Genomic DNA, 20,260 nt, shown 5'->3' with positions numbered 1-20,260 from the left:
CGTCTCTTTCCTTTGTGTCCTCTCAGAACTTCAGACTTCTTTTACTGGGCTCATGTCCCACTCTCCCAGTCTCACTGCTGCCTCCCACCGCCCCACTTCTGAGCTGAGGGCTCTTCCCTCGGCATCTGCTCCTTGTTCCAGAGAACCTGGGACATTCTCAGCCTGATTCTACTGGGTGCCTTGCCCAGGAAGTGTCCCTGGGACTGTTGTAGAAGAATGTCCCTAAAGAACATGCTGCTCGGCCATCAACAGCTGCTTTCTGTGGTGTTTTGCTTTTTTTGAGTTTTTTTCATAGCAGATAGTAATATTTCCTATAATTTTAGAAGTATATGGTTAGGGAACTTGTCGTGACTTTTTACCTAAATAAAAAAGAAATGGTTTCATAGCTTATATGGGGTGGCTGGAATTGTACAGGTTTTATTTCAAAAGTGATACGCAGAACAGTTTTTTCCTGACCGCTCTATCTAAAGTGACCTCCTTCCCCAACATACACCATATCATATTGTCCTGTTTATTTTCCCTCTTACACGTCTCATAATTTCACATTATTTTGTGTGTGTATGTAAGTATTATATATATTATATATGTAAACAATATTGTCTATGATATTTATATATTGTTTACATATATATATACACACATATGTGTAGTTCATGTATTTTTTTTCTCCCTCTAGAATGGAGCAGGAACTTTATTTCCAGCACATAGTAGATGCTCTTGACAGTTTTTCTAAAAACATATATTTAATGAATCAATCTCATGTAGATAGAACCAATGTCATAATGGCTCACACATCAGGGATTTAACTCTTAAAATGATTGGAGCACAAATATAGTTGGTCATTAGTTAAGTTCAGTTACAGGAAGTTCTTACTGAAATCCAGAATAATGGTTTAATTTTTCTAGGTCCAACATTCTGAATAGTCTAAGAATTTTCTGGGGAAACAGATTTTAAAACAATGTTTTACATTTTACTTTCCAATATCCCTTATTTCTGAAATTACAGTTATTTCTCTGTCCGTAGTTCACTCCTGCATTTTATAGAGTGCCTATTCTGTACCAGCTCCTAGGGATACAAATATGAGCAAGCTCCTTGTCCTATAGCTGCTTACTGTCTAGGGGGAGAGTCAGATGGGCCAAGATGGTCCCGGGTTCTGAATGCTGTGATAGGAGTTAATTTCAGGAGCTGTAGGAGGGACAAACCCAGAGTTAGGGTTTCAAGGAAGAGACTTCTAAGTTGAGACTGAAGAAGTCAGAATTAGCAGTTGGCAGAGGGGGTGGGAGTGGGGTGTGAGTGAGAGAGAGATAAAGATGGGAGTAAGTTTGGGGGAAGAGGACAAGAGTGGTTCTGGGTGGAGGAAGTAACATATTGAGAGGGTCTGGAGCACCTGGGAGAAATGGACATAGTTTTACACTGAAGGAGCATAGATTTTTGAGGTAGAGATTGGCGTACAATGCAGCTAGGAATGTGGGCATGAGCCAAGATAGGAAGGGGCTTACAATGTGATCTACTCTATCTGGACTGTGGAAATCACTGGAGGGTTTTGAACAAAGGAGGGACATGGGCAGAACTTTAGGGTGCGTGGATGATTTGATGTCCTTATGAGTTAGGACCAACCATCCAACCAAACACTTGCTTATCTGTTTCTGAAGTTGCAGTAGAGGAGGGAGTGGGAGTGGATCAGACAGAGCCATCCCTAGTAATATTTTAAAAAATCCCCTCAAAATGCACAGCTTACCGTATGGCAAAATTAATTGGTTATAGAACCTTAAAAGAATGACGTCCAGGGGCCGGCCCTGTGGCCCAGTGGTTAAGTTCACGTGCTACACTTCGGCTGCCCAGGGCTTCACTGGTTCGGATCCTGGGCGCAGACATGGCACCACTTGTCAGGCCACGCTGAGGCGGCATCCCGTATGCCACGACTAGAAGGACCCACAACTAAAATACACAACTATGTACTGGGAGGATTTGGGGACAAAAAGCATAAAGAAAAAAAAAAGAAAAATGAAGTCAAAAAATGTTCCCATTCTCCATCAAACTTCTTTTGGGTTCTTTCCTCCACCTCATTTTTCCATCGTAGAACAGCAAGGTCACGCTCTTCCGCCAGCTGCAGAAGATGACGTACAGCCTGATCGAGTGGCGGTCCCAGATCCTGTCTGGAACACTCCCCAAGGACGAACTGGCAGAGCTCAAGAAGAAGGTCACAGCCAAAATCGATCATGGAAACAGGTAAACCAGGGATGACTTTCCGCTGAGAACCTGGAAAAAGACGGGCAGCTTCGTGCTCACCATGAACTTTTGATCTTGGAGTTGCCAAAGAATAATGCTTGCTGCTCTCTTTTTGCCTTGGGAAACAGTTAATTTTGTTGAAAAACAATTTGGCAGCACCCTCCACGGGCCAGACCGTGTGCTGGATCTCTGGTCTCCAGGAGATGACAGATGAACAGGGAAGGTGGGCTTGGCTGGGACTGACTTCATTGCCAAATAAACTGAAGGCACTGAGCATCCAAGGCCGACCTTTTTGGAGACCTGGAAAGCTCTCTATTTTTATTCCAACAATGGGTTTTAAGCCAGTATCAGACTCCTTCTCTCTCTTTCTCTCTCTCTTCCCGTAACTGGGGCCATTTTTTACAGTGCATGAAAACCAGATTTGCCAGAATAGTAAAACAATGTTTTTAGCCTGTTGATTATATCTCCAGTAACTTCTAAGTTCATTGCTTCATCAACCTGCTGACTAGCTGAGGCAGATATGTAGGTTCCAGGTACTACTGCCTTTTAGAAAAAGAGACGTTTAGTCAATTCCTCAAAATTTATGGTGACCTGGGATTCATGGCTCCTGACCAGTTCTTTTTAAAAGACCGTTGGTTCCTCAGTTTTGGTTAATGACCCATTTGACATATAGTCTCATTTTCTACATTTCTTCAACTTGAGCATATGTGGTTTATTTTTTCTTCCCCTTTTCCCTACTTCTCCAACTTTAGGACTCTTGGATATACTTCAGAGAACTCTACAATACAGCTCATTATCCTACTCATTTAAGTGTTATGGACTCTGACCGCTGTATTCAGAAATAGCTGGAGTAAACAGCCTACAAGATTCAGATTCCACAATTATTTATGAAATCTCTCCTATGTGCAGTTCACGTGTATTACTTAATTATAACCTTATGAGGTAGCTGTTATTCCCATTTTATGGTTAAAGAAACAGACTAAGTGAGCTTATGTGATTTACTTTCACGTCACATAAGCGGGAATGCTTAAATTTGAACCCAAGACTTTCGATTCCCTGTCGAATGCTCCCTTCTTAGGGTTAAGAATTAACAGTTCCCTCCCCCGTCACTTGTCCCTTCATAGGAGTGCTGGAAGACTCTTAAAAAACAGCTAGGGTGGGATAAAGCAGATCCCCACTTGCACATATGCTGCCTCTGTGTTGTTGGGTCTTGTCACAGTATGGCGTTGGCCTGGAGGACCCTGATCTCTGGCACAGGATGTTAACATCCTACAAACAGCGGAACATGCCTGCCTTCCCATTCCAGCCCTTGGAAGCAGCTCAAGAAATTAAACTGCTCCATCAGTGCATCAGTGATTCAGTCCCTGAGCAGCCAACAAGGCCCCATCACTCATGAGTCTGGGTGGCCTGTGCATCTGGCTGCCATGGAAAGGAACCTGCCAGATTAAATCAGTGGATAGAGATGCAGGGAGAAGGGAAATTAGGCATTTTTGCTTTCTTCTCAAAGACTTGGCATGTTTCACTGTTATCCCTGAGTTTTCTTGCTGTTTGGAGATCCCTACTCCCAAATTGGTGCCTGGTGCCTGGAATGTACATTGTGCATTCAGATAGCAGTATCCTCTTTTCATCATGGTCTCCAACTTCTTGGAACTAAGGAAATTTTTTCTACTTCTGTGTGCACATTGGGCATAAAAGACTTGGTGGAGGTCGTGAAGACTTGGTGGAGGTCGTGCCGTAAAGAGACCATATAGCTGTTGCTATTCCCACACAACACTCAGAGCTACATCTTAACACAACCCAGTGTTTTCTTGTGCCACTTGTTACAATAAGAGCTAACAGTTGTTGAGAGTGTGTCATATGCTAGATATTGCATGCTTTACATGCATTATCTCATGAAATTCTCACAGCAACCCTGAAGGGTAGGGAATGGTTACAGATGAGGAAATCAGGACTTTGTAAAATTAATTACCCAGATTCACCTTGCTAGCAAGTATTAAAACCAAAATTCAAATCCTGTCTGACTGACATCAGAGCCCATGCTCCGAGATGGGTTATGAGATACAACAGCCAGGACTTACTTCATGGATCTCCTTTAAGACAGTCTTGAATTAAGTACTGTCCCCCAAACCTGTACTTTTAAGGAAATCAAGGCAAGCCCCCAAATATTTGTGCATTGGTCTTTCATCGTTCCTATGCCAAACGGCAGACGTTAGAGGAAAAGTCTGTGGTCAGAGGAATCTGGTCAGAGTCACTGCCAATTTTTCCTTTCCTGTTGAGGTTCTGTGGACCAGATTACTTTGCATATCATGATCCGAGTTTGGTTAACATCATGTTTTCTAACATTGTTGTTACATGGAAAGGAGGCAGAAATTGAAAGGAGAAAACCCAATGAGCTGTTCTTCCAACCTTCGTAGCTATGAATCCTCTGGGTTCTTTCATGAGGGATCTTTAGTAGAGTCTGTTCCTAATAAGGAGGACTAGCTGACCATTTCTTTCTTTCTAGAATGCTTGGGTTAGATCTAGTAGTGCGAGATGACAATGGGAACATCTTGGACCCAGATGAAACCAGCACCGTTGCCCTTTTCAAAGCCCATGAAATGGCCTCAAAAAGGATTGAGGAAAAGATCCAAGAAGAAAAGGTACACTTCCTCAAGTGTGCAGCTTTTGGCTACTGAGGTTCCATTTTTGCTTTTGTTTTTAATGAGAGAAAGGTAGTCATTGACAACAGAGGTAGAAATGTTGTTTAGAAAATCATTCATCTCCTCATTTGCAAAGCAGAACATAACAAAAAGAATGAGGTTGCTATATATGTTCTGATAGGGAAATATTGGAGAAATATGTCTTCGAAAAAGCAACATGCAGAACAGTGTGTATAAAGCATGATTATTTGTGTTCCGAAAAGGATTATACATACATCTGTGCTTGCATATGTGTAGACTAACTCTGGAGTGATAGACAAGGAATTGATAATTAATCAATGCCTCTTGGAAGGAGAGCTGGGTGGGGGGGAGCCTTTTTATTGTGTTACCTTCTGTATTTGGTAAATGTATTTTAATTTCCAAAATGAATAAAATAATATTTAAAAATAAAGTGTTTGAAAGATTTTAAAAGTAGTAATTGGACATTAAATAAAAATTTTGAAAGTACAGAAAAAGAGAATCAGAAAAAAGTCACCCATGGTATCACTGCCCAGACCCAACCATGTTGACATTTTGGTGTATATTCTTCTAGTCTTTCTGTTCCAATGAGTAAAGGTTTCCGTTTATTTTCTTTAGTTTGTCGTTTTTATTTCCTTAGCACAAGTTGTGATAACATTTAATTATGTGTCTGGATGCAGTGGCTAACCGTGCCCGAGGGTGAAGTCCTTCTGGTGGAATCTCTTGTTTGCAGTGAGAATTATGCCTCAAAAGAAGGATAATGAATCTTGATTTTTGTGGTTCATCCAGAAGCCACTGTGAGAGATGAGAACATCTTGAAGCTACTAAACCCATGACTTATCAACTTTAGACAGCATTTATTGAATTCCTGGGGTCCAAGGCCCTGAACAGGACAGTGTTGATCATCTAAGTAATAGTGATTATATTTTGCTCACTTGATCATTTGTCCACTTACACATACTTTCTTCTCAGTAAGTGCTTCTCCTTTAGGGTGGTAATTATATTTGTCCCCATTTGCAGGCCAGTGTCTTTGTCAGTATCTCCCATTTGCTAAAACCAAGACGCTTTTCCCTCTTTTCCTCTGTGTTCAGTCAATACTGCAGAACCTGGACTTGCGGGGCCAGTCCATCTTCAGCTCTGTCCACACCTACGGCCTCTATGTGAACTTCAAGAACTTCGTCTGCAACATTGGGGAGGATGCAGAGCTGTTCATGGCCCTCTATGACCCGGACCAGTCCACTTTCATCAGGTAGTGGAGAGCCAGGTCCTCTGCTGTCGACCTTGTGAAAATCCCAAGCCTCCACTGCCCCCTAACTGGGGAGTTCTTTGCTAGATTAAGAGGGGAAAGTGGAGAAGATGGGGAGGATTTCTAGGCAGTAGAAAATAAAATCCTTTGGGCTGCTAAGGCTTTCTGTATGGCAGCTGAAACAGTGCAGTAACGGTTTGTGTAGTCCTCGGTCTTAGAAATCACATGAAACTCATCAGACCATGGAGATAGGAGCAAAGAATTGAAAAGACTATAGGGGGCAGGGAGGGAGGGATCAATAGGTGGAACACGAGGATTTTCGGGCAGTGAAAGTATTCTGTATGGTACTTACTGTAATGGTAGGTACATGCCATTTACCTCTGTCCAAACCCACAGAATGGACAACACTGAGTGAACCCTCATGTAAACCATGAACTCTGGGTGGTAATGACGTGTCAGTTCATTGGTTGTTTCAAAAATACCACTCTGCTGGGGGATGTCGCTAGTCGGGGAGGCCGTGCTTGTATGGGGGCTGGAGGTATATGGGAAAGCTCTGTACCTTCCACTCAGCTTTGTTGTGAACCTAAAACTGCTCTAATAAAATAAAGGCTATAAAATTTTTTTTTTAAAAAGGCTATAGGGAATGATAATGGACTTTGTTCAGTCCTATAGTCATGCTACTGCTGAGCAGCTAAGAAAACAGACATTGTTGAGAAGGTGGTTGAAAGTAATTACTGACAAACTGTTTTTTTCTAAAATAGAAATTTTGAGTGTGGTGATGTGGATTTCAGTGGATGGATTTGGAATGATTTCTATAATTTTATAATTAAAATTATATTCTTGATTCATCAAAGCTGAAACTTTTATGCAAAGAATTTGAGATGGAAGACAGACCCCAGGCGGAATCTGCCATGTCTGTGCCCATGTTGAGCAGTGTTTGTCCTGGGTCTGGACGGGGTGTGCCTCATGGAGCCGGGCTGCAGCAGGCACACTTCTGGAGAGACCAGAGAGTGGGCAGTTGCGCCGTCTCAGTTCCTGCCTGTTCTGCATTCACGCCTGCCTGATGAAGTTAACCGAGCTGCTCTGGAGCTTCCTTTTGCCCTCTGAAATCCATACTGAGGGCAGCTCCATCCCGTTAGTCCCTCATTAAGAATAATTGTTTTTCCTCCACCAGTGAGAACTACCTAATTCGTTGGGGCAGTAATGGGATGCCCAAGGAAATAGAGAAGCTTAATAACCTTCAAGCGGTCTTTACTGTAAGTCTTACCTTATGTTTAATAATTTTCTTTGTTTATGATATTAGCAGATACACATAGTAAGTATGGGGAAAACATAAAAAATGAAAAAGATGAAAATAAAAATCATCACAATCCCCGTGGCAGCAGTAACCCACTCATTTGTTCAACAAATAGTTGTCAAGCACCTATTAGATGCCAGGCACTGATCCAGCACTTGAGATGCATCAGTGAACACATCAGAGAAACATCCCTATTCTCAAGGAGCTTTTGTCCGAATGGGGAAGATAGTAGTAAACAATAATCAAAGGAATGAGTAAATTGTACATGATGGTAGAAGTCATAAGAGCTTTGGGGGGATTGGGAGTTTCTGAGCTGGGGAAGTGTTGCTGTTTTGAATAGGTGGTCAGAGCAGACCTCTGTGAGAAGGAGCCCTTTGAGCAAGAACTGGAATTTGATGAGGGGATGAGCTACACAGAAAAAGGGGAAGAGCATTCTGGACTGAAGTTAGCTCGGCCAAAGATGGGGTCTAGACTTTTTTATTTGCGTACATTTTAATGGACTTGCCCCCTCCTCCTCTTCTCCAGGGTAGGAGGAGTGCTGCTGTGTGTGGATCAGGAGCGAGGCAGTTATTGGCCTATAGCTTCGGGCTTGGCGACACTGTCTCTCGGGCTGGGAACTTTCTTGGGGCTCTCTCACTTTTTTCTGACATCAGTGCTTGAAACGCCCCAGAGCTGCTGCCACCTGCTCTGAGGAGCCTGGGTGTGGAGCTTTCCCAGCTCCCAGTAGGCCTAATGGAGATGCTTTCTTCCTTGTCTCCCTTTTTTCCTTAATCCCACACCCATATTTTATCTCCTTATCCCCTTACCAGAGGATCAGAGTCTCAAGTAAAGCACCTAAGGAAGTGATAGGAAGGAGCAGTTCCAGTACAGGCTTAGCGTTCATTCATTCACTTATTTATTTCTCCTTATTATTATTCATTGCTTCTGTTAACATCCCACTGCTGGGACAAGCATGATCTGATTACTGTCCCTGCGCTGAGCCATCTGTATCTTCTCCATCTGGTAAATGTAGAAAGACAGAGCTTAGAACTCTTCCCGAAATCTCCTCCAGCACATGGAGTATCACCTCAGTTATGAGATAAGCGAGTTTTTCCCTCAAATCAGAAGGCATTTATCAGTCAATATGTACGTTAAAAAAAAAATTTTAAAGGTATTATTGAATCTTTGGTCCATCTTCTAATCAATGTCATTCTGGAATAGCTGCAATTCATCTTCCGTCCTCCACTCCCCCTACCAATTAGGATCTACTTATATGTAAATTTCATGTCCAGCTCTTTCAATTAAATAAAATGTGGTGACCGTTTCCTTAGTCATTAAACATTCTATAGAAACTTTCATTTATAAATGATTGCATATTATTAAATAATATTAGTGTGCCATATTTTATATAACCAGTCACCTAGAGTCTTTATCTTTCTTTTTTAATTTTTTTTTTTTTTTTAAGGAAGATTAGCCCTGAGCTAACTGCTGCCAATCCTCCTCTTTTTGTTGAGGAAGACTGGCCCTGAGCTAACATCCGTGCCCATCTTCCTCTACTTTATATGTGGGATGCCTACCACAGCATGGCTTTTGCCAAGCGGTGCCATGTCCGCACCTGGGATCCAAACTGGTGAACTCCAAAGTAATTCTTGATTCAGTAAAAAGGCCTTGGACAGCTGTTTCATGAAAAGAATTTGAGATGCGATTAAATTAGTGCTGATGTTAAAGTGAATGAGATACGTGAGTTCATTCATGGGTTTACTCGCCCATTCTTAAGAATACAAACAAGGGTAGAACATGAGCCACAAAAAACCAGAGACATTTCATCTGCGTATCTCCTATTAATCAAGATACACCCAGAGCCCTCGATGGATACGCTCATAGAACAGATGAATAATTACAGAAAGCAGGACGTGTACATTTCTGTGTGATAGTTGCCTCACAGGATTATCTGGAAGATGCAATGAAATATCACCAGCGTGTGTGGATACCCAATAAATGTCAGTGTCATGGAAGTTTTAATTTCGTTTGACAGTGAAATACATCATATGCTGAGATATGTCCTGGCAGGACATAAAGTAGCAACAACAAGTATCCTGATTTTTAAACACCCTGCTTAATTGATAAACGAGAGACTTCAGATTGAATATGATGTGATTTATAAATTTGAAGTAGGAACTGGGGAATGAAAAACGTCCTTTTTTGAATCTGGTCAGTTTTCTCTGATGCCGTGCTAGTTCTTGGGTGAGCAGGGAGAAGAGGGGAGTTACTCTGCTATTTCAACTTCAGGAAATGTGCTCTGAGTGGTGTTCTGTTGTAGAGTGAAAAGAAAAGAGAAATGAAGGTGACAGGGTGACAGAGCGTGACCTCCTTCTGCGTGCTCTCTGCCCCTTTAGGACCTCAGCAGCACAGATCTTATCCGGCCCCGCATCAGCCTCGTGTGCCAGATTGTCCGGGTGGGCCACATGGAGCTGAAGGAGGGCAAAAAGCACACCTGTGGCCTCCGAAGACCTTTTGGAGTAGCAGGTACAGAAAGACCCAGAGACAAATGTAAAATGGTGCAGCCACTGTGGAAAAGAGTGTGTCGGGTCCTCAAAAATTAAGCATAGAACTTAGGATCCAGCAATCCCGTTCTGGGTGTGTACCCAAAAGAAGTAAAAGCAGAGATATTCGTACACCTGTGTTCATGGCAGCACTATTTACGATAGCTAAACCTGGGTGTCTGTTAACAGATGGGTGGATAAACAAAATGTGGTCCATCCGTACAATGAAATATCATTCAGCCTTAAACAAGAAGGAAATTCTGACACATGCTACAACATGCATCAGCCACGAGGATATTATATTAAGTGAAATAAGCCAGTCACAGAAAGATAAAGGCTGTACGATTCCTAGAGCATCAAATTCACAGAGACAGAAGGTAGAAAGGTGGTGGCTGCCAGGGACTGAGAGGGAGAGGAGAGTGGGGAGTTAGTGTTTAATGGGGACAGAGTTTCAGTTTGGAAAGATGAAAACATTCTGGAGGTGGAGGTTGGCGATGGCTGCACAGCGATATGAATGTACTTAATGCCACAGAACTGTACATGTGAAAACGGTTAAAATGGTAAATTTTACTGCAATAAAAAAAATTTAAAAGAAAGATAGAAAGAGAGAGGGGAGGAAGGCAGAGAGGGAAGAAGGATGGAAGGAAAGAAGGGAAGGAGGCAGACCCAGAGACAGTGGGAGATGAGCGTTTGCTGCCTGGGGCCGCCGGTTAGCTTTTCTCAGGTTCTGTGCCCTCGCCCAGCCCCCACTTGCTTTGTTTCTGCCTCAGTGCCCAGCACCCTGTCTTGTACACAGCAGGCGCTCAGTAAGCCTTCCACTGGAATCCTCCCTGCCTGTGGCTGCGTATTGATTTCAGTCAAATAAAATTCTCCCTGCAAAGTGGTTTGCTTATCCAGGAAACTTCCTCTTCAAAGGCAACATTGTGTTTATAACTGCTTTCAGAGAGGGCCCTTGGCTTAATTCAAACCCCACAACCTTCTAAGAGGGGCTGCATTTTCCTCTGTTGTTTGTTAAATTGAGGAACTATATTTTTGGTCTTACATTGATATTATGGGCACTAAGTGGTTTTGAAAGCCACCCATGAAATGTCATAATTCTGCTCCTGGAACGAGGCCCAGAAACTCCCTGTTATCAGGGTCGACCTTGTGGGTTCTGTGGGTAATGAGGCCGCCTCCGTGTCCCGTGAGACTGTGTACTGTGCCTCCCTTCAACACCCCGCGCTCCACCTGCCGCTCAAGGTCTGCCCGGCTCCGTCCCGAGGGGCCAGCGTGACTTCCTGATAGGGAATTACAACGGAATCTCAGAAAACGCAAGAGCCCTGGCCCAGGACTGTTTAGCCATCTATATGGCAATCTATTCATTGTCCCATAAAAGATGTAAGGAATACGCAAGGTCATTGCTGTTCAAAAGGGGCCAAAGAGATTCAAGCATGAAGTTTGAGGGTTTTGTTGCTTTTCTATTTCAGGGGTGTGTGTGTGTGTGTGTGTGTGCGCGCACGCATGTATGTGTGTTTCTGTGTTCAGGGCATTGAGCGTGGTGGGAAAGGGGAGGAAACTAATTTACTCTAGGCTTTGATGCCGAGCATTAGTAGAGCTTAGGGGTAACTAGATGATGGCACCTGCAAATGCACTGCCAATTTTGGGGGGTCAAATACAAATTTTGCAGTATTTTTTTGTACAGTGTTTGCAGGAGTCCATTAAGGGCTGACAGCAAATTGATGTCATGCCCTGCTTTCTACACTTCCTCTCACCAACATTGTTATCTCCCAGGCCTTATGTGCTGTGTTGTTGTGGTTACTTTGAGAAGGCATTTCCTTCCTTATCCTTAGTTTTTTGTATGAGAATTGTCTCCTATTTCAGTATTTCTTTTAATCTCCAAACAGGTTATTTGGGGACTGGATTGTTAGTGTGTATTTTATGGCGAGATTGTAATTTATTAATCAAAGGATCACCTCCTGCCATGGGCTCTGCCTCATTTTGGCAGCTGTAGAGTGGCCCCCTCATTACTTCTCTAGGCAGTAGGGCATAGTTAGGTTAAATGATTTGGCCCTGTGGTCACTATTGGGTTCATACCCTGGCTTCCACGTAAAAGTTCTGACCTAGGGCAAATTACCTATCTTTCCTGTGCTCAGTTTCCTCATCTCTTAAAGTAGAGCTAATAATAATATCTGTATAAATAAGATAACATATGCAATAGGCTTAGGACAGGGCTTTTTAAATTGCTCTTCTTGTACATAAAGGAGCAAATCACAATATGAGCTTCTAGTCTGTGCTGCTGGTGCCCTGGCCTCCTCGTTCACGTGGAAACCAGGTGAGATAATGTCAAATCAAAGAGACAGTTGGCCGCTTCAAGTCTTGAGTTTCTCTCCCAAGTCTTTCCTTCTGTTGACACTCCTGCCAAAAATATGTGTTCTCTGTGTCTTTGAATGCAGGCTTACTGAAAAGTAATCCTGTCTCAAGTTTCTCAAGAATTTAGCAGCTCGGTCCTATAGAATTTTTTGAAAGGGTCTGCAGGGTTGATCTGAGAAAATCTGAGCCCTGCATGAGCTCCTCATGAATTGCTCTTCTGCTGGGCTGGGGACACTGGGGCTCATCGTTGGCAAAGAAATGAAAGAAGTGGCCCTGCTTGGTGTCTTTCTTCCTCCGGTGTTCTATGTTTGTGGGTCCTGTAATTTTCCATTGTAACTCGCTGAGGCCTGAAGCAATTAGTTTCTTTAATTAAGTTTCTCTCTTTCCTAGTGATGGACGTTACTGATATCGTCCATGGGAAGGTAGATGACGAAGAGAAGCAGCATTTTATTCCCTTTCAGCAGTAAGTACTTTGGCATTTACCCCGGGTGACTTGGGACCTGGGTTAGCCCTTTGAATGTCTGTTAACATGGAACCAGCTGCCAGGAACCGTTTGCCCAGTTAGAGAAGGGAAGCCTCTTAGGCTGGAAGATGGTCAGATAGAAGCTGACAGAAGACGTTATTCAAAGTCCTTTATATTGGACTCCAATTTAAGAGGTGTCCGAACTTTCGTGCCTCTCTGGAAATGACTGAAGGAATATAAGGGGAAAATCTGTATCTGCGCTGGAAGCCAGAGAATGGTGCCATTTAAGTGTCAGAAATGCCAAAGTTTCTCTGTACTTTGTTGTAGGGAACAGGTATTACGGAGGACAAAGAATCACGTAAGACGGCACAGGGCTTCTCAAGCTGTAACATGCATATGCGTCACCTGGGATCTTGTTAGAGTGCAAAATGTGATCCGGTGTGTCTGGAGTCTGCATCTAACAAGCTTCCGGGAGATGCTGAAGCTCCTGGTGTAGAGGCCACACATTGAGAAGCAAGGGTTTAGGAGGTGCGAGAGTGAAGGGCTGACTAGTCCTTGGGTTCCTGCAAGCGGAGGGAAAGCCAGCCCGGGAGTGCGTGGGAGGATTCCTTGAGGAGCTCCACTAAGGCCCGAATACTGAATTGGAGCTGGAGCCCTTGGCGGGCCACTGGAGAGCTGCTGGCAAGCAAATCTCAATCCCCATCACTTGAAGAAGTATGCGTGTGAACGTCAAGACTGGCTCTGGCAGTCATGCTCCGCTTACCCCGTGCAAGTGAGGCCAGGGATGTTGCTGGAACTGACTCCTAAGAGGGCAGTAGTGTCGGCGAGAGAAGGTGATTGTCTCAGCCAGCTCGTGGCCGCCACAGCAGATCACTATGACAAACTGGGCATTCCAGAAACCAGACCAAGGATATTTGAGTTAATATATGATTTTATTAATAACAAATAAGATTATATTATTTAAAAAATTATTTACAGTATATTAATAATAAATCAGAGGAGAAAGATAAACCATGCAAAAAAAATGTTTGAGAAAATTAGCTAACCGTTGTAAGTTAGAACCTCCTCTCATAACTTACACCACTATAGATTCCAGATGCAACACAAGTATAAGAGCCAAAATCTTCAAATACTACAGGAAAATGGAAGTTTTACATAATAGTGCCCTGGGAAGCCTTTCTGGGTCAGACACCAAAGATTCGACTAAAAAAGAAAATTGATAGGTTTAACCACACAAAAATTTTAAACAACTTATAAGTAGAAAAAATTTAGTAAAATATTTGCAATGCTTATGAAAAAGGGTAAGTATTCTTAATAAAGAAATAATAGAAGTTCATAAGGGCATAAAAAGGAAATATACACACACACAAAGAGTTGGGCTATAAATTCATTGAGAATCAATGAAATGCAAATTAAACAATGAAGTTTAGTTTTTGGCTTGACCAAGTTTTAAAAATATATACCTTATTCAGTCTTTGGTGTGTATAAAGAAACATACATTACCTATAGGAATATAAATTGTTACAATGCATTCAAAGCCTTAAAATTTTGATATTTCAAAGAATATACTCCATAATTAACAGTGATTATTTCTGTTAGTGTAACTATAGGTGATTTTGCCCCTCTTTTTGTTTAACTTTGTTTTCTATTTTTTCTACAATAAATATGTATTATATATAATTTTATTTAAAATATAAAAATCCTTACCTTTCAATTTAAAGTCCAACACCTTTGGACCAGTTTCTAAACATAACAGTTTTCCCCCTCATCCAAAGGTTGTTATTAGAAATTTTCTAAGGATGCGTTTATGTAGATCCTAACAACCATATCCTGACCCGCCAAGAATATGACTAGATCAATATTTTATGTAACTTATGCTAATATGAACTAGAAAGTAACTTTCAAATTTATGAATGCTGTTCCCAATATAAATATATACATATATTTAAAAATGCATTAAATTTAATAAATATATTAAAGCATATTATAATTCTAATCTAATATAATTAATATAATGTACTTATAATATAGTTGTATTTATATTTTGATATAATTAATATATTAATGTATTACTACATTGAATCGAATATATTTCTCATATACATATTAATAAATATTAAATACATAAATATATAGAATAAATATGAATATATATTTAAATAAATAATATAAATGTATTATATTTATAATAAATGTAAATAACTTTCATATCCATGAATGTTGTTCCTATTATACATACATATATTATAGATTATTATTATATATGTATTATGTGTATATGTGTATAGTATATATGTATATACGTTATAGGAACAGCATTCATGAATGTGGAAGTTATATGAAATGGGATATGATATATATGTATATGTAAATAATAGGGGCAGCATTTACGCATATAGAGTTATTCTGCTCCGTATATAATATTTAATTAGATCCAGAATAGGAGCAGTGGTGTGGATATGGACGTTATCTCAAATGCGTTTCTGTGTATCTGTCCCCGCTCTGAGGCGGCCTCTTCCTTTGACTGTGTGTCTCTCTGCTTGCTCTCTGAGCCGGCTCGGGCCCGGCAGCGTATGGAAGCAATGAGCCCTGGGATTGTCTCCACCGGATCATAATACATGCTTTGAGTGTCTGAGGAGCCCAGCCCTAATTTGATTACCGCTCACTGTGCAGCCAACAGCTACTGTGAAGTGTTCACAATGCAAATCGCAGCCTCTGGCATTTAAGTCCTAAGATTTGTGGCAAATGCTTTCATAACTTACCTCAAAAGATTTATAATGTATTGTTTTAGGAGAGTTTCATACGTGTTAGGAGAGTTTCATACGTGTATTCTGCTAGTCCATCTAAGAGAGTCATTTGCACACGGCAGCTCAGATCGTAGCGATCCCACTTTTCAGTAGCATGTTGCTGTATGTTTGCCCCTATTGTCAGGGTGCAGATCTGGACCCTACTTAGTAGGCCAGAGAACAAAACCTCCGCAGAGAAGACTGGAGACTATTGTGCTGCACCAGGCTGATGGGCAGTAACTGATGGCGCTTGTGCTGTCAATAGAATGGGGCTGTGTTTGGTCCTTTGATCACCCTGTAGGAGCCTCAGCCTGATGTGATCGTTCAAGGGAAGCTTGCTGGCTGGTGCCCGTGCTGTTGCCTCCCTAAATATAGTTGGTCATCACATGAAAATCCAAGAGCACCTTCCAAAAGCCGCTGCATACATACAGCTCTTGTACACTGAGCGTTGGCAACAGATGGGGCCCTTCTCTGCATGTGATCCAGGCCCATCGCCTTATAGACAAGGAAACTGAGGCCCAGCGGGAGACTCTCGGAGCGCTCACCGTCAAGGAGAACTGGAACTGGAGGCCAGGTCTCCTGCCCCTTCCCGGTCCTTCACTTCCGTTATAGCAGCCTCTCCCACCTCCTAAAGAGCATCAGCATTGCCTCTGATTTTAGTTGTTAACATTTGGCATCAGTTTTGTTTGTTCTTGGGTTTTTTTTTTCCTCTTTGCCCCTAGTCATTTCCAAGATAGGCACCCAATGGAAAAATAAAGGAAAGATGGAAAGAATCCCCTAGTTAGGTGTGTTCAGTGTTTATATTTCCAAATTATTCCCATAAGACCCACCACTCTCTGAGGCTGTGCTACAGAGACGTCCTCTTTTTTCCTTACCTCTGTTTCTGACTTTCCCAGAATTGCGATGGAAACCTATATCCGGCAGAGACAGCTAATCATGTCGCCCCTGATAACATCCAATGTGATTGGGGAGAATGAGCCGCTCACATCAGTCTTGAATAAAGTGATAGCAGCGAAGGAAGTGAATCACAAAGGACAAGGTACACAGCCCTGTGCGCTAAGCTGGGAGGGGCCTTTGGCGGGGTGGTGGTGCAGTCACAGCTGAGTCCTTGGACTCCTGCCCTTTCCTTATCTTCCTCTGATACAAAACAGACTCTGCTGGGCCTACCCACCTCAGCTTCCTACTGAAGACGTTTAATACTGAAAATCGCCCAGAATGAGCCCGGCACTGAGCTGGATCACAGCTGTATTTTGTAAATCCTGTGGAACAAATTTTTAATTCCATGAGCCTTTCCTCAGTTTTGTCTCTACAATCTCAGTGCTGACTCTAGGTAAATGCACAAAGAAAAAGAGATTTGGGGATAATTGTGTTCCATCCAATAGGATATGTTTATCCTATTACATTTCCTAAAATTGAGAGGAAGGAGACCAAAGTAATACAAATGAATATGTATTAATATAAAATAATGGGCCATCTAGCAAAACATTTTTAGTTGTTTTTGGTACCTCCATATCATTCTGTTGACATAGTTTTAAGTAAGAAAAATTTTACTTAGTGAAACTGAATTTTAAATTCAATTAATAGGGAAAAATAGTTAAAACTTTAAAGTTCAAATACCATGATGGTGAAGATTTTTGGATAGCACTAAAGATTGAGTTACTTTTTTTTTTTTTTAAACACTATCCTAATTTTTTTTTTTTTTTTTAAAGATTTTATTTTTTCCTTTTTCTCCCCAAAGCCCCCCGGGTACATAGTTGTGTATTCTTCGTTGTGGGTTCTTCTAGTTGTGGCATGTGGGACGCTGCCTCAGCGTGGTCCGATGAGCAGTGCCATGTCCGCGCCCAGGATTCGAACTAACGAAACACTGGGCCACCTGCAGCAGAGCGCGCGAACTTAACCACTCGGCCACGGGGCCAGCCCCAAGATTGAGTTACTTTTTTTCACCAACTTTGTAACTGTCTTCCGAAGTGGAGGCGATCAGGAAACACGTTATTTTCAGTGTATTTCGAGTTTCCCATGTACTCAGTTACCCTGAGTAGGAAAGACACGTGAGGAGTCATTGAAGAATCTGGAAACAAATAACTAAAGATATTTCGGTTGTTGTGGAACTCCTAGCCTAAGGATATAATTTATTAGAGTGGAAAATCCTTACACTGGATTGTTCTGTGTCTATAATTTCTTTTTTTTTTAAACAAAAGTCAAAAAATATTTCCTCTCTTGCTGCTCAACAAAACAAGTGCTTTTCAAATGTTTTTATGCTCATCACAAATATTCCTTGTGGTTGCATAATATTCCATGGCTTGGATTTAAGAAAATTAAATCTCCCTGGGTAAACACTTAAGTGTTTTCTACTTTGTCACAACTATAAATTTAAATAACTCTGCTGTGACTACCATTATACATGAGCTTTTTCCACGTTTAAGACTACTTCCTCAAGAAAATTCCCAGAAGTTGGATTTCTGAATCAAAGGATGGGAACAAGCTTAAACCCGGAGGGACACATATTGCCAGATTGCTTTCCATAGATTTCTACCTGAGGGCACTAATCACCGTCTTACCAGCTTTGCAAACTGATATTTAAAAAGCTTTACCTATTTGAAAGGTGGAAAGTGGACTTCCATAGTTCTCTTGCATTTAAAAAACTACTCAAGGGTGAATTATCTAGACTTCATATGTATTTATGAGTTTTCTAAAGTGTTCCTTTTCAGTTTTTATGAGCTCTATATATAATGAATATGTCGTCTTATTTAGGACACATTTTTTAATTTTTGGTTTTTCCAAATATTTGTAAACTTCTTGTATGTCCTTGTAAATTCTCTTTTCGTGTCCTATTTATTTGTGAGATCTTAATGTTTTTCCTTTAATAAGTATAAATTCATAACTTATAAGTATGTCACCATTTTGCAGTATGTCTTACTTTTTATGAAGTCAAAACTTTCAGTTTATGTGTAGATAATTCTTTTGTGATTTCTTCATTTATTCTCTACTTAGAAAAATGATTCAATTGCAAAGATTTAATAACTATACACTTGTTTTTTCTTTTAATTTCCTTTTTTCTATTTACTTATTATATTAGAAATTTATTTTAATGAAAATGTGAGGTGAGAAATTAGACTGATCTCTTCTAAGTAGCAAGAAAATTATCCTGGCACATTTATAAAATTATAGTTTCTTTTTTCATGATTTGTAACGACTCTTTTGCTATATCTAAAATTGCTGTATATTATAGTACTTAATCTCATTGTTTCCATTGACTTATATATCTTTTCTGCCACTAATATCACACATTACTATAGCTTTACAGCATTTTGATGTCTGATAGGGGCTATCTTTACCCTTTTTTCCCCCCAAGTAAACATCTGTTCATATCTTTGTCAAATTCTCCAAGAAGTCCTGCTGTGATTTTGATGGGAGTGTCATTAAAATTTTAAGTTAACTGGGGGAGAATTTACATCTTTATAATGAGGTATATCAATACATGTATATTTTTTTCTCAACATTTGTTTATGTGTTTATTATATAGATCATACAGAGAACTAAAAGTTTATCTTTTCTTTCTTTAAAGGACTTTGGGTGTCCTTGAAGCTATTGCCAGGTGATCTCACGCAAGTTCAGAAGACTTTTTCACACTTGGTGGATAGATCGACAGCAATCGCCCGAAAAATGGGCTTTCCTGAAATAATACTTCCAGGTAAACACCCTGCTTGATTTCCCCATTCTGCTTGCTCCAGGACCTCCTTCCGTGCAGCACAGTCGAGGCAACAGGGATCTGTAAGATTCAGTTATCTGCATTCTCTGGTGCCTGGACAGTGGGACATACAGACAGGGTTGCACTACCCAGTGTGCAAGCCCAGGGTCCTGCTTTCACTGTGACTCAGAATTTTCTGTTCCCTCTCTCTTCCTTCGTGTTCCATATAAGCCCCTCTGACGTCCTTCCCCAGACCACCCATTAAGTACAGCTAATGAGAGCACAGGTTCTCTGCGCGTTTTCTCGTGGCATCACCAGTGTCGTGGGCTACTGGCAGGAAACCCCAGTGAGATGTCTGCTCAGCTCGGTCTCTGCTGAGTTCCCTGCTCCATTTGTTTAAGCTCCAGCTGTCTTCTTGGCTCTCCCTGTACTTGTGACAAGAAAGTAAACATTCTGCAGGTTCTTACTTTAGTTTCATCTTTTTTGCCACCGTGTGTTGGTGATCTGCATTCTCTTGAACTCACTGATTTAACCCATTTAATTTCTTAATCTTTACAGTAGTAAAAGGAAATCATTTCCTCAAGGAACTTTATATAATATATATTATATAAATAACTAATAAAATATGAATATATATTATATAGATAGTAGATTTTACACATACATATAAAATCTTTGGCCTATTGGAAAAATTCTAGAAAACCAAACTGTTATTTATTGCTTAAAAATTTAGGTTCTTTTAAAGTAATACGAGATCTTATTCTTCCTTTGGGAGATTGAGGAGCAATAATAATTTATTGCTGGACACATTGTCTGCACATAGTGGGTATTAAAAGAATATTTGTAGGATGAATGAATAAAAGAGCTATGAAATGGAAATTACCTCTTTCTTCTTATTTCTTCCCTTCCAGAGCCGTTCACCCTAATACATATTCATCAACATTCTGGGAAAATGTTTTTCTTCTTGTTTAAAAAAATAAGTCTCGGTGTTATATGTCAATTAAAAAAATATATTGGTAATAT

The 20,260-nt window shown here is 40.9% G+C and overlaps 1 protein-coding gene across 5 annotated transcripts in view; it reads left to right on the top strand.

Annotated features, from left to right (window-relative positions):
* The window catches only part of DOCK5 (dedicator of cytokinesis 5), a 207,442-nt gene that overhangs the window by 89,386 nt on the left and 97,796 nt on the right, over positions 1–20,260 (top strand). For all 5 annotated transcript variants that reach the window (XM_014830495.3, XM_070505184.1, XM_070505186.1 and 2 more), the window contains 8 exons: positions 2,081–2,229; positions 4,733–4,868; positions 5,978–6,135; positions 7,307–7,388; positions 9,805–9,934; positions 12,691–12,763; positions 16,446–16,588; positions 19,115–19,240. In XM_014830495.3, the coding sequence (XP_014685981.2) occupies positions 2,081–2,229; positions 4,733–4,868; positions 5,978–6,135; positions 7,307–7,388; positions 9,805–9,934; positions 12,691–12,763; positions 16,446–16,588; positions 19,115–19,240 (997 nt within the window). The remainder of the gene's footprint in view (positions 1–2,080; positions 2,230–4,732; positions 4,869–5,977; positions 6,136–7,306; positions 7,389–9,804; positions 9,935–12,690; positions 12,764–16,445; positions 16,589–19,114; positions 19,241–20,260) is intronic.

This window comes from Equus asinus, chromosome 3, assembly GCF_041296235.1.
Source record: "Equus asinus isolate D_3611 breed Donkey chromosome 3, EquAss-T2T_v2, whole genome shotgun sequence".
Lineage (NCBI taxonomy): Eukaryota > Metazoa > Chordata > Mammalia > Perissodactyla > Equidae > Equus > Equus asinus.
The sequence above is the reverse complement of the archived record's forward strand: the minus strand, read 5'-3'. Positions and strand labels throughout refer to the sequence as shown.